The sequence below is a fragment of the Myodes glareolus genome, chromosome 6 (genome assembly GCF_982192425.1).
Source record: "Myodes glareolus chromosome 6, mMyoGla1.1, whole genome shotgun sequence".
In the NCBI taxonomy this organism is placed as follows: Eukaryota; Metazoa; Chordata; class Mammalia; order Rodentia; family Cricetidae; genus Myodes; species Myodes glareolus.
This window is the reverse complement of record NC_142031.1, coordinates 34,887,913-34,912,823: the sequence shown is the minus strand read 5'-3', so window position 1 is coordinate 34,912,823 and position 24,911 is coordinate 34,887,913. Positions and strand designations below refer to the sequence as shown.

General features: G+C 37.0%; 1 protein-coding gene across 3 annotated transcripts in view; it reads right to left on the bottom strand.

Annotated features, from left to right (window-relative positions):
* The window catches only part of Ctnna2 (catenin alpha 2), a 1,097,293-nt gene that overhangs the window by 29,228 nt on the left and 1,043,154 nt on the right, over positions 1-24,911 (bottom strand). For all 3 annotated transcript variants that reach the window (XM_048416544.3, XM_048416545.3, XM_085690683.2), the window contains 3 exons: positions 22,511-22,692; positions 13,154-13,259; positions 7,751-7,885 (listed from right to left, as the gene is read on the bottom strand). In XM_048416544.3, coding sequence (XP_048272501.1) covers positions 7,751-7,885; positions 13,154-13,259; positions 22,511-22,692 — 423 coding nt within the window. The remainder of the gene's footprint in view (positions 1-7,750; positions 7,886-13,153; positions 13,260-22,510; positions 22,693-24,911) is intronic.

Sequence of the window (24,911 nt, the reverse complement as noted above, 5' to 3'; positions counted from 1 at the left end):
TGTTCTACTACTGAGATAAATCCTCAAGTCCTATTTAAAATTATTACTTTAAATATTTACAATAATTAAGATCTTGAAGTAGAACTTTAAAAAAAGCTATCACATGTGAAACAGTCCTCAGGATTAGAGCATTCCTTACATTAACATTTTATAAGGAAGTATGACTTCCGTAAGTTTGTCTAGGTTTCACAGATATTGCAAGATGTAGCCAATTATCTCCCCCTCATTTAGCTAACTCCCATGTTACATGTTTCTAAGTTTTTATAAGGTATTGTTGTTAATCAGTTGCCAAACAATTTTCAGAATATCATCTGGAATCTAAAGCATCTGTTGATAATAGATTAAGGTGTTAATTATTTGTTTTCCTTTTCAATAGAGGCTCTCACGACTTGAAAAGTGTTAAAGACTGAAAGGAATAAGTGGTGAGGCTGAGAAATCTGGGACCAATACATTCTGCTTAAAACCATTAACCCTTTCTAATCTTATAAGCAACAAGGTCTTTGTAATAATTGCTTTTAATTGTCAGCTTGATAGGATCAAGAATAATGTGGGAGTTGGACCTCTGGTCATGTCACTGGGAGATTTCCTCGATATTGTTAAATAACATAGCAAGACCCATTTTAACTACATATGGGACCATTCCCAGGGCAGGGCATCTAGTATGGCATAACTGGAAAAAGTGAACAAAATCATCATTTGTCCTCTCTGCTTTCCTAGCATTGGGGACACTGTGATCAACTTATTCAAGCTCCCATTGCCTTGATTTTCCCAACGTGATGGTCTCTACTCTTCATTTGCAATGTATTAAACCTTAAACTGCATTTTGTCATGGTGTTTCACTCCAGTAACAGAAAATGAAACTAATAAATCCTCAAAGTAAACTAAAAATAACTAACTAGTCAGTCCTGCTATGAATCTGGTGAGATCAAATATAGCTCAATTATAAGCACGCTACTTGTCTCATGATCAGGCTTTCCCATGGAGAGTGTCTTCTTTTCAAATGAGTGCATTAAAACATAGGTTTTTTGTATATATAAAATAATTCATTAGTATTGCTGCCACTGCTTTTACTCTATCCATGAGCAATTTCTTTCAATAAGCAGTACAGTGGTTTGAATGAAAAAAAGAAATCTAATAGTATTTGAATGTTTTGTCCATAGTTGGAAGCAATGTTTGGAGAATTTATGGAACCTTTAGAAGGTAGAAACTTATTAGAATTAGTACAATACTGGTGGGACGTTTGAAGGTTTGTCGCCCCAGCCCACTTCCTATTCTTCCTTCCCACTTCCTGCTGCTGTGTGTTTTCCTCAACATTAGACTCTCTCCCTTATGATGCTTTCGGTCATGGTATTTCATTACAGCAACAGAGAAACAAATGAGAACAAACAAAGCCTATTGGTAAGCTGAGAACTCCAGTCACAGAGTAAATAACTGAAGAGTCTTGTTGTGTAGTAGATCATTGTTCCATTATCTGTACAGCAAAGGGCTGCTTGAATTTAGACTGGCAATATAGCAAGGTAACTGACAACCCAGATGCCTATAATACCCAACAGTTAAGGAAAAGTTTTACTTTTAAAATTTTGATACTTTTGGTTTTTCAAAAGTATAAGTTTGAACAGGTTATATGTCATGTTTATGCCCTAGAGAGAATGAATTTTTACTGAAAAAAAAAACAAGTAACAGTTATTTTTGTCCTAGACAATTTGTGAAAAAAAATCAATACCTTGAATGCACTGGTATGAATACAAGTACAAAACAGAATGGAGGAATCAGAATGTAAGTACACATTGAAGTTTTGCCATCCTAATAGATCGGAGGTGAGGATTTAGGGAGAAAGTCTACATCACGTGAGAGCTCATCTTACCACAAAATGTGTACTAAGAATTGTTTCCATCTTGTAGTTGATAAATACCTCTTTGAATTTCTTACTGCTGCATAGTACATGCTACCCAATATAGATTTATTATCTGGAACTTCTGCTATCTTACTTTCTATAAATATGGACATTAGATAGTTAGTAGATCAAGAAAAGTAGGTACTTTAAGCTTGAATACTTAATGACCCACTGGTTAGGAGATCAGAATAAAATTCTTCTGAATTACCGTGAATTTCTTAAATGCATATACCTTTGTTCCGAAGAAACATAGAAATGTGCTCTAATTCCATGTGGAAATAGCTAGGAATTTAGTTTTTTCCCCATTACTGCTATGATTTGATCACTGGAGATAATCAAGAATCGACTATAGCTAGAATCAGAAGATATTTTAAAAACTCCAAAATAGGAGATGCCTAATGTTTAAGTCTGCACAGTTGAATGTAATGGTTGTTCCACAAACTATTTCATTCTATTACAAAATACTAGGAGATGCAGATTTGCTCAAATAAAACGTTACCCTGATCAACTAGTCATACATACATATTTATATATGTATTATATATGTATGTATAAGATAAGATTTTCTTTTTTATAAGTTGCTTTATATTAGATTATATATACTAACCATTGGGATTTTTCATAATTAGGCAAAAAAGTAAAATATGAAGTATATGTGGGTTTTGGTACATATAGATATATGTGTATCATTATTTATATGCTATAGTCATGATAGATTTGAAATTAGTTTAAAGCATTTTATAGATCATTATGTATCAGTCATTGTGAATATTCACCTTCAGCTTGTATCTGAATTTGCTAACTGCATAAGGTAAAATAAGGATGATAAGAATGACTTTCAACTGGGCAAGTTAGATGGTCAGCTGGGAAACTGCTTACCACAAAAGTCTGATGAACTGAATTTGATCCTCAGAACCCACTTACAGGTCGAAGAAGGGAACTAATGCCACAAAATTGACCTCTGACTTTCATACCATTGCTGTAGCACATACATGCACCACCATACCATACACAATAACAAATAACTTGCCATTGTTTCCTTATTCAGTATACTGAGTGTAGCTCTCAGACTTCACCAGAGAAGTTTCCTTGTGCAGTGAACTGTGGTTATCATAGAATCTCACAACTGATCAAAAAGCCAAGAAAAAAATATCCGTGGAGTTCTCAGTCACAAATGATACATGGATGTCACCACCTTCTCTCAAGGCCCAGAGGCCATCTTGCAAGTAAAACTGTGTCTTATGCACACAGTGGAACCACTGTATTCATGAACTCAGCTGTGTGTCTGCCTACACAAGCCCTGCACAAGAGCAAGCCAATCATGGTTCCAGCCTAGAAGTGAAAGTCCCTCAAGGGGCTCACACTAACTGAGTGGCTATTGATATGTAGTGCCATCTGAGGAAGGGAGGATTTGTCTTCTTTAGGAGAGTTCTGGTAGGTTAACTACACTCCAGTGAATGGCCCCACACCCATGTGCAGTACAAGGAGGACTAAGTGGCTACTAAGAAGAAAGAGAGAGATAGCTATATATAGAAAGAAATACAGACAGACAGAAAAAAAGGAAGAGAGAAAGAAAGACAAAAGAAAAAAGAAAGAGAAAGAAAGAAAGAAAGAAAGAAAGAAAGAAAGAAAGAAAGAAAGAAAGAAAGAAAGAGGACACAGGACAGGTCTAGAAAAATGGCTCAGCAGTTAAGAGCACTTGGCTTAAGTTCACCCACATGGTGGCTCACAACAGCAACCCCATTTCTAGCAGATCTAGCAATTCCTTCACCCTCCATAGATAACCGGGTAAGTAAAAAGTATGCAGACAAACATGCAGGCATTCACATGTATATATATGAATGTAAACCATTAAAAAGTTTGTTTTAAAAAGAGAACAAAATCTTAGGAGTTCGGAGGACAGGAGTAGATCTAGATATGTAAAGGGAAGATTTGGTGAACATAATCAAAATATGTTGTTTAAAATTCTGAAATGAATAATGCTACATCATTAATCCAGGTAATTACTTTATTATAACATGGTCCTCTCAATGAACTAAGCAGGGGTCACATGGGCTCACAGGGACTGAAATGGCAAGCGTGCATGGGTCCATACCATATTCTCTTAGTATATGTTAAGGCCGTTAGTTTGGTATTTTTGTGACACTCCTAACAGTGGATGTATCTCTAACTCTTTTGCCTGCTCTAGAGACTCTTTTGCTCCTATTGGGTTGCCTTGCTTACCATTGACTTTCACCTTGTATTATTTGATCTTATTTTGTTCTGTTTGGCTGTCATATCTTAGAGACTTACTCTTTTCTGAAGAGGAAATATATAGGCAGTTTATCTGGGGAAGAGAGGAAATGGAGGGAGCTAGGAGAAACGGAGGGATGGGGAATTCTGGTTAAAATGTATTATAAAAGAGAAGAATCTATTTTCCATTAAAATAAATAATCAAAGTAACATTTACACTTCTTAAAACTTTGGCTCAGGACTCTGAGAGTTGGTACAGTTGGTGAAGTGACTCGCTTACAAGCATAAAGACCTCAGGTCTATGTCCAACACCATGTGTAAAGCCAAGCACTGTGGTTTGTGCCTGTGACATAGACTGGAGGACACAGAGACAAGTAAAACTCCAAAACTCATTTCTGGGCCAGCAAGCTTAGCAAAATCAATGGGTTTCAGTTTCCCTGAAAGAAGCTTTCTCAAAAAATAAAGGTGGATAGTGACTGAGGAAAGACAGCCAGTGAGCCTCTTTCCACATGCATGTTCACACGTGTACTATTACTCACTTGCATACCCACACAACACTAGCAGACACATACACCACTACACAAAGCCACTTTAAAAAGACAAAAATACAGTTTTCTCCCACAATGATACATTGTTGTCATGTTTAACAGACTATTATACTAAACTATTAAAGCACACTGTAGTAAAGTTTCTCCCCCACCCCTTTTTTCTTCTTGCTTTATCCTTCTTCTTCCTTTTTATTTTTTTCACCCAAGACATACTTAAAACTTCAAACAACACTAAGTTAGGTTAGGCTAGCTTATACTCAAACTGGCTAATCTCTAAAATCCATTTTTGACCCAATATTTATAGCATTCTTTTGACTTAAAAATTGTGCATTATTTTATTTATAAATAAATTGAATGTATCAGAACACAAATGTATCTACTACTTTGAAATTTAATAAAAACTGCATGATTGGGCTGCTCAGAATTGTGTGAGCCAACATAGAAAATAGATTGCTAGAGAGAATGAGAGTTTTTCAGACAGATGTGAGGATGAATCCCCAAAGATGTACATCTTAAACTGTTTCATTTCTGTAATTTCTGTCATGATTCAGAAAGAGCTTTATATGCCCACTCTTTCACATAATTAGTTGAGTTTTACTTCTCCACTATTTCCATTCAAAAGCAGACACAGTAAAACAGGCCAATTCCAACTAATCCACATAGAATCACACAAAACATCAATATGCTGACATAGTACATACTTGTGTACTTTATTTTAACATGTGTTTACCACAGCAGCATAAAACATGACTTGTCTTCTCAAACTCACTTTCTCTTGGAAACTGCAGATAACCTATCCAAATCTCTATTCACTTGGCAGAGATGTTGAATTCCACGTAGTTTTCATATATTTAAAAGGAAGAACTTCATGGATATGGGGAATATAAGCAAAAGGACAAAAATATCTCCTTTTTATTATAGGCTAATCAGTGACCTCTCCTAAAAACTGAAGCAATTTTATCCCAATGGAGAACAATACAAACATGTTACACAACACTGGTGCAATTTTCTTGGCAAAATAATTGAAAATTTGAGTGTATGGGGTCTCAAATCTTTGACTTTCTGGACTTTGAAGGCAGTCATTTGTGGCTATTTTGCACAATATGTTTTTTGCTTTTTTAAGCTTTTCTCCATTTTGGCTATCAGTGAAAAGGATGAAGACTCATGTGAAAGCAGAAGTGGGAAAGACAGCAGGCTACAGATGCAGATGTGGCACCACACAGCAGTCAAGCTTGGAAACAAAAGCCATGACGTAGTCCAAGTAGGAGCATAACTGAGCAGTATGACAGCCAATGTTCATAATGCACTTGACTCTGGATAATCATACACTTACATAGCATTCCTCTAAAAGAAGCCTTCTCCCATGCAAAGATTTATGAACTTTGTCAGTAAGACTCAAGGAAGGAAACAGGCTTCTTGCCGGTGTTCTTCATCTCAAACACCTCTGCAAATCTGCAAATGCCAACAGTGCAAGTGATTCAAAGCCATGATGGTTTGGACTACATCTACATGACAATAGGACAATGGCAATGAAGCTCTGGAGGCAGTGACAGACAATGGAGACTGAGAAGTTGATGGGCAGCAGCTCTGCTAGGGAAAATACTTGCTCAGATGAGAGTGATGGAGTTGGAGATCCACAAGGATACACTGAGCATCCATGTCAATCCTAAGATTTGAAAAGTCACAAATGGAAGCACATGAGGCAAGCTGAACAGAAAGCACTTGGTTTCACAGGTGCTATGAACAAATGGGTACGAAAGCAGAGTGGTATGGAAAACTGTACCATCAAGGCTGAAGATCAGAAAGGAAGCAAGGGAGATGCAATGTTTTGATCACTTCTTTGGCAAGAGAGAATTGATCACCACCAGACAGACAGGAGGACACACCGCAAGACAGATACTTCTTGGTTGTGGAAGAATGTTGAAGCAGGACCATTTTGGAAATGCAAAGAGGTGACTGTGCTTTGGGAAGAGGCACAAAATAGCCAACTGACTGAGCTCTAAGGTTTAAGTGCATGGAACGGACTTTCCAGATGGGACCTCCATGCCAGCCAGACCAGCTCTTTCCCCAGCTATGTTTTCAGCAAGGCAAGCCACACAGGAACAGAACCACTTGCCTTGAAGATGGTATATACTTATCCACAGAGATTGACCAAACTGTAGTGTTGATTTTCCAAGACAACAGAAATGATTTCAGAAGGGACTGAATATTTGCTCACATTCATCATGCTGATAGGGTTTTTGTTCCTGCTCAATCCGCAGGTACAGTGGCTGCATCATGGGTAGCTGGGAAAAGAACTAAAGGTGGCATGACCACACTTTGGAACATGGAAATCATTATAATAAGTGACACCCTGTGTTGAGAGAAGGGGGATGAAGGAGGAGAAGAAGCCAAGGTGAAGAACCTCAACACAAACATTTGGAAATCTTGCCAGGAAACCTTAATTCTTCTAAAAGTTCCTTGAACTTTTTTGCTTCAATTATTTGATGGATATGGTTTAGATAATACTATTCTTATGAAAAGGGAAATATTAGAGTGATCTACCAAAGAATATATAACAGTGTCTGATAACTATGTAGGGTTTTGGCAACAGCACATCAATATTTATTAAAGCGAAACAATTGACTGTCAAGGGTTACTGATAACCTAGTATGCATTGGAACCTGATAAATATCTCATTCGTCTCTAACATGTGAACATAGTCCACATTTAGAGAGGCTGGCTCCTGAACAGAGAATGAAAATTACCCGCACTAACAAAGGGGAAGCTGACTCACAATGAGTAAATATTCAAAAGCCCCCCAATAATTAGAATAGTCACAGCTTGGCAATGAGTTTCCAGACTATGAAATTAGTTTTCTTGTGAAGAATGGAGATTTTACAAGGCTAGTATAAACATGGGGTAATTGGAAAATCAAATTGCTCTTTGTGAGCTATTGTAAGGTCTGGAATAATGGTGATAACAATTTTTTAAGCTGTGAATCACTGTCATTTGGTGTTTTTAGCAGTACTGTTGCCAAGAACGCTTGCCTTGGAAGTACAGCAGTGGGAACTTGACATTGTGAATCCCAGCTTACCCCTGACACAATGAGCTCTCCTCCCAGATTCTGAACCTCTGCCTTCACTTTGCTGCAGATGTTAAGCTGATGGCAATACAAGGCAATCCGTTGAAGGTAGGCTAATAAATCCTGCTTACATGCTGAATCAGGACACTATAAAACAAAAAAAGTGGTATCAATTAGTAAGTGCTCTTCAGTTTCTAACACTTACCGTTTAAAAGCCTTTGGTGTCACATACTTAATTACGTTCATTTAACTCTGCTTTTTTGTGATGCACTGGAGAAATGCAACAGTCAACGGTTTCGAGTGGTTAGCTCCACTTTGATAAGATTTTACCCATGAACTCTCAGCTTCTATGGTTGCTTGCATAAGAACTGCACAATGCCACATGAGTCAACATTCCAGCATGGGTTGAGGATGGGCTCACAAGTTCCTTTCTACCCTTAGCTGAAGAGCTACAGAAAGGTCAGGGCTGTGGAGGGAAAGGGAATCAGATTTCTTGAATGACAAGTCCCCAGTATCTGCCCATATATGTCAGTCTATACCCATGTGCACATTATATATATATATATATATGTGTGTGTGTGTGTGTGTGTGTGTGTGTGTATTTTATATATATAAACAGACATGTAATAACAATATTATGATTATATATATATGATTTTATAAATATGAACAGACATGTAATAACAATAAACTATGAGAACTAACTAAATGAAGAGGATGTGAATTTGACAAGATGAGTTCGGAGGGAGACAGAAGAAACGATATGAAATGTTAGGAAAAGGGGGTATTTCATCAAACGGTGTTAAACTCATGCATGCAAAAATTATATATAACAAATTACTCTTTTAAAATGAAAAAAAAGCAGGGGGCCTATCAAGAATGATTTACGAAGTCTTATTAGAATACCTGTATTACTTGAAGCTATGTTGTTAGCTATCTTCTGAACCCAAGAAAACTACTATTTTACAGGTTTTTGGTTTGTTTGTTTCTAGTTTTCTTCTGCTTTGTCAGCATGAAGACACACAGATGAAAAACCAATGAATGCTGGAAATGCAATACTTATGACAGTTTGTTCCAGAGCATGGAGTTAGCTGTGGAGGGGGAGATTTCAATTCAATTAGTTGGACAGAGGATCCATTTTTTTCTCTTCATTTTCTAGGGTGTGCCCCAATTTACTAAGTTTATGCATTTTATGGATTTTCCCTTCTTACCAAAAATTTTAGCAGCATACTAAACTCCTGTAACAAGAGAACTCTCAAATGGACTCTGGTCCCTATAACAGGAGGATCTGATAGGTTATATTTAAAACTAGTTAAAATACCCCTTAAGTATAGCAACAGAGTCTTTCAACTAAAGACAGTTCTCTTGGAAGATTAACTTACAGTGTAATGTAAGTAGATAGATACCCATTAAGTGCACACACAGCATTTCTGTAAATATTTTCAAAATCTTTCTAAAATGTTTTTGGGCCTTCTAAATCAATGACTACTGAGTAAATATTTTGCTATTAAATGTTTAGCTTGACATGATTCCAGGTCATTGTTCTGGTTAAATTTTGTATTTGTAAAGGTATTTGTAAATTTATATACATATATATATATTTAATATTTGTATTTCATATTAATTATATATGCATAATATTGGATATATGTGTGTATGCATGTATGCATAATATTAGAACTAAGAGCTGAACTTGAAGCAACTTATTTAACATAAGAATATGGGGCTAAAATGTAATTCAAAGGTAGAGCATTCAGCTACTCTGCTTACTACAAAATTATTGTAAATAGCACTCAAATGCTCTATCTCCTAATCTAGAAATAAGTTCAGAATCCTTTCCCTGTCTCTCTTTACCCTCCCTCTTCTTTGTGTGTGTATGTGTGTGTGTGCATGTGTGTGTGTGTGCATGTGTGCATGCACAATACTCAATCCTGTCAAAAAACAACACAGCATAAGAATATGGGAGAAAGACTGATCTGAGTTTTCTATAAGCTACAGGAATGGAATTCTTTCAACAACATCATGGAACAATTTATATGATGTAACCACTTATTTAGTTAAAAAAAAAGCATTTCTTTTATACATAACACCTACTATTGTGATATTTTTCACTAAATGTATTTATCAAGAAAGCATCCCACTGAGAACTGTTTTTAGTTTTCTACAAGTACTTAATACTGCAATATTTATCCTACTCCCGAGACCCATATACTGGAATGAATTAACTTTAAAATGATATCTCCCCGGAGGGCTGACAATGGTTTCAATACAAATACCTTACAGCAAATTAAACCTAGAGTTCTATCTCAGTGGAACAGTAATTAAAAATGCAGTGGTCCGTAAAGCATTTATATTGCATGCATATCTCAAATCTTCATAAAAATATTTTCAGGCAAAGTGAAAGCAACCAATCCAGTTCCTGGCAATATTCTATTCATTATTTAAACTTAGCAAGTGAAAACATAACTGGTTTATTTTGTGACCTTTTTAAAGGTAATGACAGAACAATAGAAATTCAGAACACCCTCTATACATGAAAAAGCGATCCAGGATTTGAAAAAGAAATACACTGCTTAGATAAAACTTTAACAACATTTCCAGATATTTCATAGATAATGACTATAAATATACCCGAAAGACATGGGATTACTCTTCATTTACTTTAAAAATCAGTGTTAATAACACTAAAATGTTCTATCTCCTAATCTAAAAATAAATTTAGAATCCTCTCTCTGTCTCTCTCTGTCTCTACCCCCCTCTCTCATGTATGTGGGGGGCATGCATGCATGCATGTGTATGTAAGAGTGTGTGTGTATTCATACTATGTTTACTATCTATCAAAACTGATCTTGTCAATTAAGATACTAAACAGTAAAAATAAAATAGGAATTAAAACTGGGACTATGGAACTTAACCCACCTAAATGTACTGAGAAATACTTTCAAAAATAGATAATGAGTATGTAATAAAAAGCCATTCAACTTCCATTCAATTTTTACTCCCAGAGAAAAATAAAATCCTCTATGAGAACTTCTATAGTCACTCAAACATTTCTTGTGGCTCCACATATCCCAGTGCCCACCAACATTTTCAGATTAAGCCCATGGCTTTCCCTCTGGTTGGTGTCTGTCTTTGTTGCATGTATCCAGGTAGGTCCTCTGTTTTTTCTCTTGTGTGAGATGTCTAAAATATTTATGAAAGTTTCTAAAACGAAGTTCAACTTAATACTCTGAATCCTGACAGTTGATGTAACGCTGACATGAGTAACACCAAAGGTTTGGTTTTCACTTACTACAAATGATAGGGTCACAAGGAAAATAATCTGAAATTATGATAATGATGAAATTTCCCAAACAGTAAGCTTCTCAGAAACATCCCATTAAGTTACCCATCATGTATAAATACAATTAAAATTGGAAGTTTTTAGTTTTTACTATATGTTCAATTTTAGTTGTTGAATCTTCTGGTTGGAGTGGTAAAACATTACAAGGTCAGTGCATTTATTAGGTATTTTGACGTTAAACCTGGGATGTTGGAAAGCAAATAAATAAAAGAACAACCCTAATGTTTAAAAAATATGGGACCATTTTTTTTTTTACTGGGGAGCTGCAACTTGAAAAATCAGGAGACTTGGAATATCTATGGAGAAGCCAGCCTTCTGTTTTTCAAGGTCTTCAAAAGGTACTACCTCCTGAAACACATTCATGTTCATTGTGGAGTTTCCATGTATTGAGAGTACACGTCATTTTTATTTCAGAACCTCATTTTGTATTTTAGAGTATATTTGCTTTGAAGTAGTTCAGACTGTTGACTCTTCTTAACTGCAGTGTGAAGAGATAATCAGTTATCTGGCAATGTCCACTGCCTAATGTACCCTTACAAGGAATGTTCCAGGAACAAGAAAAAGACATGGTTTCTGAAATTCTAGTTCAAGCCACTCTGAATGGAAATTGCTGAAATATAATCAAATAGTCTATGTGAAACAGAGAAGGCTCCAGCTAGACATCCTGTGAACACACATGTGAGGCTTTGGGAATTTCATTTCTCTGAGATTTATTTGACTCTGGGTAATATATATATATATATATATATATATATATATATATATAGAGAGAGAGAGAGAGAGAGAGAGAGAGAGAGAGAGAGAGAGCATAGAGCATAACTTATTATGAATTACAGGGTATTATAGTAAGACCAGTGTTTACTAATGGGAGTCATGTTTTCTTACTACCACATGGTTAACTCTTTTGTCAGCTTGCCACAAGTTAAAGTCATTTGAAAAGAGAGAACTTCTGTTGAGGAAATATCCCCATGAACTTGTCCTGTAGGAAAACATATTTGCTGCAGGAGTATCTTCCTTCAGCCAATATTCGCTGTAGCCAAGCCAACGGTGCTGTGGGAGTGCCTTCCGCTCCGTCAGCCAATAGGCGCTGAAATACCAGCCCACTGGGGCTTGGTATATTTCTCTTTTAAAAAGAGCCACAAGGGGCTGGAGAGATGGCTCAGAGGTTAAGAGCACTGACTGCTCTTCTGGAGGTCCTGAGTTCAATTCCCAGCAACCACATGGTGGCTCATAACCATCTGTAATGAGGTCTGGTGCCCTCTTTTGTCCTGTACGCATACATGGAGGTTGAATACTATGCACATAATAAATAAATAAATCTTTTAAAAAAATAAAAAGAGCCACAAGTCTCAGCTCGGGCCTCTTGGTTCCGGCGCTTGGTTCCCGCTCCTGCTCCCGGCTCCGGCTCCAGCAACTAGGCTCCCTTCCTGACGGTTTATGGTGTATGTAAGTTTTACCCCACAAAGTAAATACCCCCTTAAAACATAATTGGTGTGGGATTGATTCGCCATTACATATCTAACATTTTCTTCCTTTCTTTCTTTCTTTCTTTCTTTCTTTTTCTTTCCATTTCTTTTTTTATTTTCTTGGTCTTTTTTGTTTTATTTTGTTTCAAAACAGGGTTTCTCTGTAGCTTTGGAGCCTATCCTGGAACTCTCTCTGTAGACTAGACTAACCTTGAATTTACAGATAACTGCCTGCTCTGCCACCGGATTGCTGGGATTAAAGACATGCACCACCACTTCCGGGCATGTCTGGCATGGGAGGGTCCAGCCCACTGAGCAATGCCATCTCTGTGCATATGGTCCTAGGATTTCTGCCTTATATTGTTCTGCTCCCTTATTGTGATATATAATTGGTTTTCTGAGTGGGGAAGGCTGGTTTAACATGCCACTCTTTTAAGCATTTGATGCATCTACTGAGTTAAAGATACTTTTGCCATGAGCTCAGCCTCAGCAGTAGCCAATTTACAAAATATTAGGAACTATCTCCAAATGCATATTTCATCGGGTGCATAAAACTGGTCCCAGAATGCTGGTACTAATTAATTCCTACTCTTTCTTTTGTATTACCTGATCAGCCACAGCGCGGGCTAATTTGTCCATTCGAGAGCCTGCTTCTGCAATCTTCTTGGCAGCATTAATGACATCAGACGTATTTTTCAATGGGCCTTTGCCTCTGAAAAATATACAACATAATTAGAATTCAACTCAATAACTGGCAACACACAAACCTCCTACATTCTTAGTGCAAGATGCTAGTTCTTTATTTAATGAGGTCTGGCCCTGTTACTGAAAATTTCACTGTTGCCTTGACTCACCTCAACCTCCAGGTTGATAGTCTACCATGTTTCCTTGTGTGTATGGGGTGGGGGTGTCTCCTAATTTCATATACACATTCACATTTATCTTTCTACTATCTTTCAATGTTACTCTGTTAAGATGATCATCACAGGAGGAGGGGACTTCAGTACCTAATTGTTTTCACATGCCAGAAGCTACCATACACAACACCTCGCTGTGTGTATATGCAGCAATTGGTCACATCACATTCACAGCCAGGAAACAGGAAATGATAGTTGCAGGCTGGAGCTCAGCACACTTGATGCATTTAGCAGAATCTTGTGCCCACGGAATGGGCCCTCATAGGATTAAGGTGATTCTTCCCATATCAATTAACAGTATCAAGATAACCCCCCACAGACATCTCCAGAAGCAATCCCTAACCTAGGCAGTCCTTTATTGATATGCCCAGGGACCTGTTTCCAATGTGAATCAAGATTCTGCCAAGTTATCACTTAGCAGCAAGCATCACACTAATCCACACAAGCGTAAGTAATGAATTCTAAAACAGAAACAGTCTAAACCAACTAAGTACAGATGCATAGCCATCCATACGGTGCCCAGTACCCTCATTTTATTTAGCTCAAGTCCATATGGCACCTTGAGAAACACTTCCCTCTTAGTCATAACTTAGGGATATTTGACCAGAATTTCAGAAATTGCAAGGTTCTCAATATCATACACTTTGTATTTCTGGTAACGGATATGTGAAAAATTACACTAAACATTATGATGGCAAATGCTCCTAATGCTTGCAGCATCCCAACATGTTCACACATAGTTTTCAATTAGGTAGGTAATTAAATATTATATTACTCAATCAACTTGCCTGTTTAATTTTAAATACTGACTTAAAAGGAGGGGAAATGTTATTGTACCATGAACCTTTAAATAAATATAGCATATAAATTTCTACTTTCTTGGGAGGTAAATAAAGAATAGACTGAACATGTTTATGCTTAGTTTTTAGTGAATTAAATTTCCTTAGTTTTTAGAAGATTAGATTTTCTATTATCCCTTAATATTCATATCTAAAATTCAGTGCATTTTGAAGGCACCAAAATTGCCTTCCTGTGTTAAAAATGTGCTAAGACCCAGAGAAAAGCCACTCAAAAGCAATTTATTTAGACAACATATGGTTCTAAGAAGAGAGCAATGACCACAATTGTTATGTAGTATTACAAAATGGTAGACTTAAAATAGTTTTCATAAGATAAGTGTTAATGAAATGTGTGTTGCATTGTTTCTTCCCAGTTCTCATTTGGGACTTTGTTTTTCTGTATTAACATTTGGAAATACAAAAGAAGTTCCTATTACTGTTGAGGCACATATGCCAGAGAAATCTAGCCAACCTGAGCCTTCCAAAGAATGTATTCGTTGACTTTTGACTAGCCACTGAGATTTTTCTAGTGCAAACAAGATGAGATTTCACATGTGAAATTTGCATTATGTGGATGAGGTAAAGATTCTGTGACAGTCTGACACTTGTTCCAACTGTGTTTTTAATTATCATCTCTAAGTACCTTCCTTCTTTTTGTTGTATTTCTTCCATGATTATTTAAAGGAAATCTTTAAAAAAATGCCACCACTTAAAAATGTTAACGTGTTATATATTTCTCTGTAACTTTCAGACTGTAGAAAATTTCTTGTAAAGCTTTACTCTGACATGATACCTGTTAACCTTTGCCTTTATCTAAAGAGCACCATTAAAAGCTTAGTGGTTGCTTTATTTTTCATTGCCAAGGAAGTATGTGTTTGTTCACTTCAAGTATTTTAAAGTGGAGTATGCCTTAACTCCAGTTCCAAAAGATCCTATGTTCTCTTCTGACCTCTGTGGACACTTGCATGTGTGTGTGTGTGATGCATATAAACTCACACAGGTATACATATTATAAACACAAATGTATATACATACATACACACATACGTATTTATATAGTAATATAATTCCAAAGGATCTCAAAATATGTCTTCCAATAAACTTTAAATACAAATTTTAAAAACTTACTAAATGTTCAAAGTTAGTAAAGAGTATCTTTAGAGACATTGCATTTACTTGAGTCCCAGATGCTCATCTATGGTCACAGTGAAAATCCAGTGTGATTATATTTTTATTTCACATGTGACTATAGTTCATGCACTCAATGGCACCACAATGATAAACAAAAGTTTACCACTCCAGTGTCCACACTAGAAGTTCAATTTGAACTCTTACAGTTAGAAGCTATGTCAGAGGATCAGAAAGGGTCATAAAAGTAAACAACTATTTCATGGTAACAGATACACTCATTTTTGAGTGGAGCATTGACAATAATGGAGGAAGACTAAGGGACACTCCCAAATGATACCTGTTCTCAGAAAGAAAAGGACTAGAAACTTAAGAATACACAAAAGCACAATCATGTTTATTGGCATTAAGAATAAATGATCATGAAATAGAATTGAGGAAGCAACTCAGGATTGGCATAGCTCATATGTTAGTGTCTGCCCCGTATAAATAAGGCTCTGGATTTAATCCTCTGACACAAAAGAAATTTTTTTACAAATTCCACTAAGTAGGCATCAAGAATAATAAATAAAGAGTAAATGTAACATGAGGGTGCCTGCTTGTTGGGATATCTGTCCCGTCCAGTACCCCACAGCCTGCAAACCCCAAAGAAAATCACACAGAGGACTCCATAAGATTAAAAACTGATTGGCCCATTAACTCAGGCTACTTATTAGTTCTTATAACTTATGTTAGCCCATTGTTTTTATCTATGTTAGCCACACAGCTCAGTGCCTTTCCCAGCGTGGCAGCTTACATTTTGCTTCTTCTGTTGTCTGGGCAGGACTGGGAGGAAACAGCTTCCTCCTTCCCAGAATTCTCCTGTTCTCATTGCATCACCTCTACTTCTTGTCTGGTTTTCCCACCTATACTTCCTGCCAGGCCAATCAGCGTTAATTTAAAACATGATTGACAGATTACAGACAAATCTCCTACACCAAGTAAACATAATTAAGGAGGCATCAGATGTATGTGTTCAGTGCTGTATAAAACACGGCTGGAAGAAACCCAGATAGCACATAGAAAGTCATCCCACAAACACGAATTAGATGACTTAGAGATCTACTGATTCACAGCAATCCATATTAATATCTCAGCAGTATATTTTGCCCAAACAAAATGAAATGTCCTAAATTTACAAGGAATCTCAAGTAGCCAAAGCAATCTGACAGGGAAAAAAAAAAGGTTAAACCCTCATAGTTTCTGATTTTACAACTTAACAAAAATTTACAGTAGACAAAAGAGCATAGTCCAGACTCAAAGGCAGAAAAATAGAATAAGGAAACCAAATCAAGTTCAGAATTAGGACCTCACGCATATGGACAAGTGTCTTTCCACAGGGTGGTAAGACCACTTAATGATGCAAAGAGTATTTTCAATAAATGTTGCTAAAGAAGCTTTCCATCCCTCAGCAAAACATTCAGCCACAAACTGATCAGTAATAAAACACAAGGAAAGCAATGTGTGTGAGCACTCATGGCATTTGATCTGGCAGAGATTTCTTGGATATAATAATTTTAAAAAGTAGAACCAACTGAAGAAAAAATAAACTTGACCTTAAGTTTAAAATTTTATCATCAAAGTATATTTTCAATGGTTATTGAAAACAAAACCTAAAAAACAAGAAAAAACCTTTGAATCTTATTGTATAATATGGAATAGATATTCAGAATATATTAAAAATGACAGCAACAGAAGTATTCAATTAAAAGGGCATACAATGTCACTGGTCACTAGAGAAATAAAAATTAAAACTACAAAGTTATTACAATTTGCACCCATTAAGAGAACTACAAAAACAAAAACAAAACAGAAAAATATCTATGTTTGATATAAAGAAGTTAGAACATTAGTCAATTACTGGTAAGAATGCACAATGATACAGGAACCTGAGAAAGGGATTTGATGATTCCTCAAAATTTTTCAAATACCATAGGATCTCCCAATACCTCTGTACACAGGGAATGAAAGAGATATATTTTCTCTGTGTCCTCAACAGCACATTTTCACGACACCCAAAAAAACAGGATACTCATTAACAGATGCATAGTGAAACCAAATGCAGTGTATGCGTTTCAGTGGGATACTATTCAGCCTTTAAAAGGAAAGACAATTTTGCGCTGTGAAGACACAGATGAACTCTGAAAATATTTACTACAAAAGAAGCCAGATGCAAAAAGACAGATATGAACTGTGTCTCTCATGTGATACCTATAGTGAGCAATGCCACAGACACAGAAAAGCTGATTTTTCTGGTGTTTTGCAGGGACTATGGGGATCAGGTGACAGAGAGTTAGCAGGCAACTGGATCCACGTTTAAGGGAGATGAAAATATATAGACCAATGCTAGTAAGTACACCAGTGTACTTAGTGTGGCATATTTGTCTACTTAAACAATGATTATCACAGTAAACTTTATGTTGCATATTACAACCAAAAACAATTTAAACACCCATATTCAGCTAGAAGATACCAAACTATACAAAACTAAATGAGTTATAGCCATTTGCATAGCACTGAATCAAGAAATAAATAACCAGAAAAGAAAAATTGAAAGCCACAAAAAACAAACATACAAGAAAACTGACCTAGGAAAGTCCAAGTTAGTCTTACCATCACTGGAAAACAAATGCAACAGTGACTTTAGCCTAGTGTTTATTGCAGCCTATCTCAAAATGAGGACATACACCCTGACGTTAATGTAGCTCAGAGTCGAGTCTTCAGTAGGTAAGCTTGAAAGGGTGTTTTAGAGAACCTTGTGTCCCTAATGGCAGGAATCATTCTATTGTCTCACCTAGAACATGTTGTTAGTGTTCTTAGAAATGAAATCTATTACTTCTCTAGTATGCATAATCTTTCATTTAAGTACAGCTGATTTGTACATAAAGACCAATATTTGGAGTCTTTCGTAAGAAGTGGTCACTCCAAAAAGAGAGTCAAGCTGGGAAAAGTATTACTTCAGTGCTGTGAGCTCCCATTTGCCAACTAATTTGTATTTATTTTACAAAAAGCCTGTGAGTCTTAATGGGCAATAGCAATGTGTCAGTACATTGTGAGCAAAATTCAGTACGCCAAATTCTAATTCAAAGTTAATTCAAATTTAAAGGGTTTATTTTCTATAGTCTTCCCAACACATCTAGTTTGCTAATGTTAAATGTAACTCTAGAAAGGAAATGCAATGAGGGTATTTGTAAATATGTGGAATCATAAAAACCTCTCTGGAATCACTGTTTCAAAAGAAAAATGCTCTAAGAAATTCTCCCAGGCCCAGCAAGATGGTTTAGTGGACAAAAGTGTCTGAAACCCAAGCAAGATGACCTGAATTCAAACCCGGAAATACACTGTGGAAGGAGAAAACTGACACCCTAATCATACCCTTTCATATCCACCAACATAACATACATATGCCCCCCACACATGCACACACACACATACATGCACACACACAAGATTGCCACAGCAAGTAAGGCACGGATAAGTAGCATAGAGAAACAACATACAGAACCTAGTAGATCTTAAGATATCAGGCAGGATCTGAGAGTCATGAGTTCAACTCTTGTAGGTGTACTATTTAGGTCATGCAATTGAAGTACAAACCAAAAACAGGACAAAGAAGAAAAAAGGCAGGCGTTGAAGGGTACAGTGAAAAGAGGAAAAGTTTGGTGTAAGGAAGTTAGATAGTTGCCTTTGTTGACCAGTTACAGTGTGAAAAGAGAAAGGGAAGGACTGATATTGAAATGCCAGCTCAAATCTCTGAGCTGAGGGAGTGAGCTCCTGAACTAAAGCAGAACAAAGCTAAGAAGAATTGTATGAATTTTAGTTCATTGCTTGGTGTTTTATAGTTGATTATGTCCAGATTATCTCCACCTCACCCCCAGCTTACTCCTCCCTTTACATTAATGTTTACAAGAGCATTTTGATCCTCATTATTTGGTTAAGGCTGAACTAAGGCTGTCTGCATGCCTCTTGGTGGGGCAACACCAGATCGGTACACAGCAATTTCTCAAAATGACACAAGAAGTATGAATTTGCTGTGCAAGGGATGGTACTTCAGATTTTGCCCATTAGATTATAAAGAAAGAGTCAATGGAATGAAAGGAATGTGAAACCCAATGGGTCCTCTATCCTCTGTGAAGGACATAGTGCATGAATAGTCAGGTAGCACCTCTTCCATTTGAATAACTGAGTGGACTCATGGAGATGAGGGAATCCAGTTAATGAATGTGCAGTGACATGAATAATAGAACACAGTAATAAATGAATGGTGACTATGAGGCCTACATGCCCTATAAACACTTGAATAGAGGAGTCAGGTTACGGTTTCTAATCAACTCTATATAAACTTTAAATAATAGGAAATGGTATTTAGGAATGTTTAGTTGTATAAAGCGACAATTACTCCTTCTTGAAGTAGAAAATGCAATTTCAATAATAATAATAAAGAAGACTGAATGCAGTAAACTTAGGTGAGAGGCCATTAAGAAAGACACAGTCAAGTGCTACTTTGCTCACAATGAGAATGCACAGATGGCAAGGGGAGTAAGCCTCAGCCTCCTGGGCTGCACTGTCAGTTTATACCTTCCCATTGTTTTGTTTTCATTAGCTACACACACACACACATTCACAATTGTGTTCACATGCATACACACAAATGCATGTGCACATGCACATGCATATGCGTGTGTGCAGGGGTGTGGGTGTGTTGTGTGTATAGAGCAGAGAGAGAGAGAGAGAAAGAGAGAGCTCATCAGACATTAGGAAAAATGATAACCAGCAACAGGCTGGACAGTTCATTATTCAGATCAGCAACAAAAAAATTCTTAGATGAATTCTGTAGGAAATTGAACCAGCTTTCTTTTCAGTTTTAAAATGATGCTTTGACTAATAAAGAGCCTGCGTTATTCAACATCATTGGACAGGACCCCCTCAAATATATTTATCTTCCTTGACCACACTTATATATAATGCAAATTACAAAATGTTCTCCTGATCTAAACTAGCAACGTGCCTAGATTCATTATTCACTTCAAACTAATGAGATTATTTGTTCCACTGATGTTATTAATGGGTTGCATAATATCCATCAGATAAAATACTAATAAAATGTTGAAAGCAAGCAAATGAAGTCATCGTGGACCTTAGGAAGCAATGACTGAGGCTGACACCACCATCTGATTTGTAGGCAATCTAGCCTTAAATAATGGCTAGGACTTCCCCCCCCCCCCCGATATTATTTTGTGTGTTAGAAATACATTTGTGAAGCTGAAGGAGACTAACTAAATGTACAAACTTGAACTTTGAATGAATATGATGACATTTAAAGCTCTCGAAGGTCACACTCCCAACACTGAAATCATTTTGCTAGAATCAAAAACAATTTTGAAAGATTTGGAAAAGGAGCCAAGTAATGTCGTTAGTACATATTTGCCCGAGGTAAAGGGTAAAGGGGATGACATAGCCATGTTCTGTATTTTATTAAAACCTATAATCAATTCTTGCCTTTCCTTATAAGAAGCAGTCAACAATTATTAAAAATGTTCTCACCCATTAGGTGATAATCTGACATTCCTATATGTCTTGCATGATTTTATCATGGCATACTCAACCACAAAACATCTTTACATATGATAAAAATAAACTTAAATGAGTGGTCTATTAATTTTCTTTTTAATATATGTGCATCTGTATATGTATGGATGCATATGCTGTGGCACAATACTAGCTTAAGATATAGCATTAATTTTGATTCATATTCTACCCTAATGATGTATCAGTTACAATAACCTAAAGTTACAGAATTTTGACAGGAAAATTAAACATTATACATTAAATCTGGACCTATGGAGATGGCACGGTAAATAAAACACTTGTTGTACAAAGTTGAATACAGGGGTTCAGATCACCAAGAAGCCACAATTGTAATGCCAGGTGCAGAAGGTGCATCTGTAATCTCAGCTAGCAAGCCCATGGCAAGAGGGAGACAGAAACAGGTGAATCCCTCTACTCACATAGGTTATCAAAGGGGGAGCATGCAGCAGTAGAGAAAAAGAGAGAGAGGATGGAAGCGAAGTTGAGTACCTGAAGATGGACTCCGACTTCCACACACATGCCATAACGCATGTGCTTATACTTGTATGCAAACACTATAAACAAACACAAACACAGCATTTGGAAAAAGACTGTGAACGGGCTTGTCAGATGCTTTGTGCTTGGCAAGATAGTTCCTACTTGCATTATGCTTCTGGAGTAAATCCTCTCCTGAGAAGTTTGTGAATGTCATTCTACCCTTTTGCAAACAATGTTAAGGACTTGCTCCATACTGCTTCATCTTCTCCTTCCGAATGGAGGGCCCTTTCTCCTGTGATTTTTTTGTATCTGATTGCTCTTTGTGTAGCTCAGAAGGGCAGAGACAGTTGTCATTGCCCTCTTAGGGAGACACCAAAGGGAATGACACAAGCACCCACGACTTGTGGTGAAGCAAAGGCTCCTGTCAGAATGTTGGCTCCTTTCTGACCTATGAGAAAGGCTGCTCATTCGGAAAAGAAAAATGCTAACACAATTTTCCTGTAAGAATTTTGTCGCCTTCATCTGTCAGACATAACTCCTGGTATATTAGGGTTAGATGTGAGCCAAAAAACAGTGCTAAGTCATGTTTTGTTAGAACACACGGAACAAATAAATGCACATAGAAACATGCCCATATTTTTCCAACAGGAAATTAACAAAACATTCGCTTTTCCTTCAGAATAGTACTTAAGCATATTTAAAACTAGTAGAGAACAACGAAGAATTACCCAACCCTTGTTTTTTTTTTCATGAGTACCTTATAATAGATAACTAAAACAAATAGTAATTATAAGCAAAAATGAATCCACTCTCCTCCACAGGTAAACATCTTGACTTATAAGTGGAAATTGCTAAGAGCTTTACCTTTCTTTGTTATAGTAGCTCACTATTTCAACAGGTTTTCCTGTGAACAGCCAGTGTTACACATGTGGGTTTAGTGAGAACATGGCCATCTCCCTACCTCTGGGCCTCACCTTGTGAAGTCTGTCATCTCCATCATGATCATGCACATCTGCTTGGCTAGCACAATGATGTCATTGCCGCTGTCATCCCACTTGGCCACTTCAGCATCCAGCTTGCTTTTTTCTTGGTGGAAAATCTCCACCTGCTCAGCTATTTTGGCTTTCTCCTCCTGTGGTAGTTGCGCCATGATGGCCTGTGTGGGTTACAGGGGGAGAAGCATGACTAATGGCGATGAAGGAATTAAGAACTGCATGTTCACTTTGCTCCCATTGGATGGCACACTCAGACTGCCAAGGTTTATATGACGCCCCATCATTCTAGAAGATGTGTGTCTTCTCTATTGTAGCCAAGACAAGAAGACAGGCTGGCCAGGTCCTTCACCCTCCCCCCTTATATAAATGATATGGAGAGATCCAAGTACAGACACACTGACAGTAGCAGAGCTTCCCTGTCTCTTTGATAGCATACGCTTGTTCAAAAGTATCTATTCTTAACAATTTTTATATTTGGTCTCAGGAAACTTTTACCAGATGAAAGAATGTTCCTCTTTCAATGCTAGAAACTATTCAGAGAGGAAAGGGGAAAAAATCCTTCTGTTGCTGGGAAGAAGAGGAATTTTAAACAATATTTGAGCATCCAACTAGTGTGGAGTGAAAAGAACTTTCTTCTCTTTTCTTTTTTTGTTTGCAAAGATTTATTTATTTAGTTTACAGTATTCTGTCTGCATGTATGCCTGCAGTCCAGAAAAGGGTACCAGATTTCATTACAGATGGTTGTGAGCCACCATGTGGCTATTGGGAATTGATCTCAGGACCTCTGGAAGAACCATCAGTGCTCTTAATCTCTGAGCCATCTCTCCAGCCCTGAAAAGATTTTCTTTGAGTAAAAATGAAAGTATCAATAGGAAACTGACATAGATAAAGTAACTATTCCCTTATTAGGAAAGTTAGTGGATGGCATCCTTTATTCCTTCTTCCCCCATGTTCCTGGACGATTATGGCACTTTGGAGAGCCTTCAAATATATGATGGCATTGGAATGGAAGTCCAGATTTCTACCCGCTTTTTAAGATCCCTACACAGAAAACATGTAGACTAGGGAGAATGTCCCTAATGGAAAACTCCAAGATCCTGAGGAAATATAAAAAATGTTGAGCTTACCATCAATATATAGTGTTTAAGTGTCAGAGCATTTGGGCTCTCAGATTTTCAGAGATTGGGGCTGCTGAGGCTGAACGAGATTAGGAAGCAAAGGTTGAATTGCAGAAGTTGCTGGGTAAGGTAATGTAGAAAAAAAGAGGAGTCTTCTTGCTTTTCACACTCTTCATTTGCAAATTTGCTGATTCTTCTAAATATATTTGTAAACCCCAAATCAATACTCGAAACACTTCTCCAGTCACTTGCAAATGACTCGAGAAGCAGGAAACTCTGAGTCACCAATGTGTGCATTCCCAGATGATGCTGATCAAAGTCCTCCTCTGCCTTCAATCATCTCTCTAACTGTAAGCAAGGGTCCATTTGTCAGTCTACTTAGCGCTACACTTTTCATAGCGATGTGCTGCTCTCAATGGTGACCGCCATGCAAAGTAGTACCTAAGCACGGTGCTAAGTATCCCTAAGAACAAAAAAGGCTTTTATTTTTCTCTTTGAAAAAAAATACACGAGCTAGATAAACTGTGTTGAGTCATGCATTAGTGTTGCTTGCCATATATTCAATGTCACTGATCAACAACATAAGATACTCGTACAGAAACAGCCTTGAAACATGGGAATGTATTAATCAGATTAAAAAAATACTGAGGTTTACATCTCTCAGCTATCTATCCTGAATTTCTCCTACAAGCAAAGATTAGGTAATTGATCATTTAAATATTCATGAGTGATTTACAGGCTATAACTGCTAGAAGTTAGAATCAAACTTATTGATTAAACACCATTTTTATACTATGCTCCAAGTGAAATATTTGCCCCATGGCCACATGCAAAATAATTCACAGACATGGTCTTTGGATAGTGCTCAGCTTCTCCTCTAGTTTTGTTATTCATGAGTTCTCACAAGAGAGCAAGGCTGTGCAGTCGGGGAATCTAATGTTTGTTAAGTGAGTAAATGAAGGTATTTGAAATGCGTGTTTGTTTAGTCCACAAAATGAAGCAAAAGGAAGTTGCTCAATCTGCCCAATTGATACAGCCTACAGTCCTCTGCCTGAGCAGAGTCTCAATTGAAAAATTGCCTGAATTAGATTGGCCTGTAGATGTGATTTGGGAGGTTGTCTTGATAATGATTCATAAGGACCCAAACATGGATGGGTGATGCCATCCCTAGATGAGTGCTTCAGAACTGTACACAGAACTATCTGAGCATAACACTGCTAATGAACCAGTTAGCAAACAGCCTCTTCCGTGGCTTCCACTGT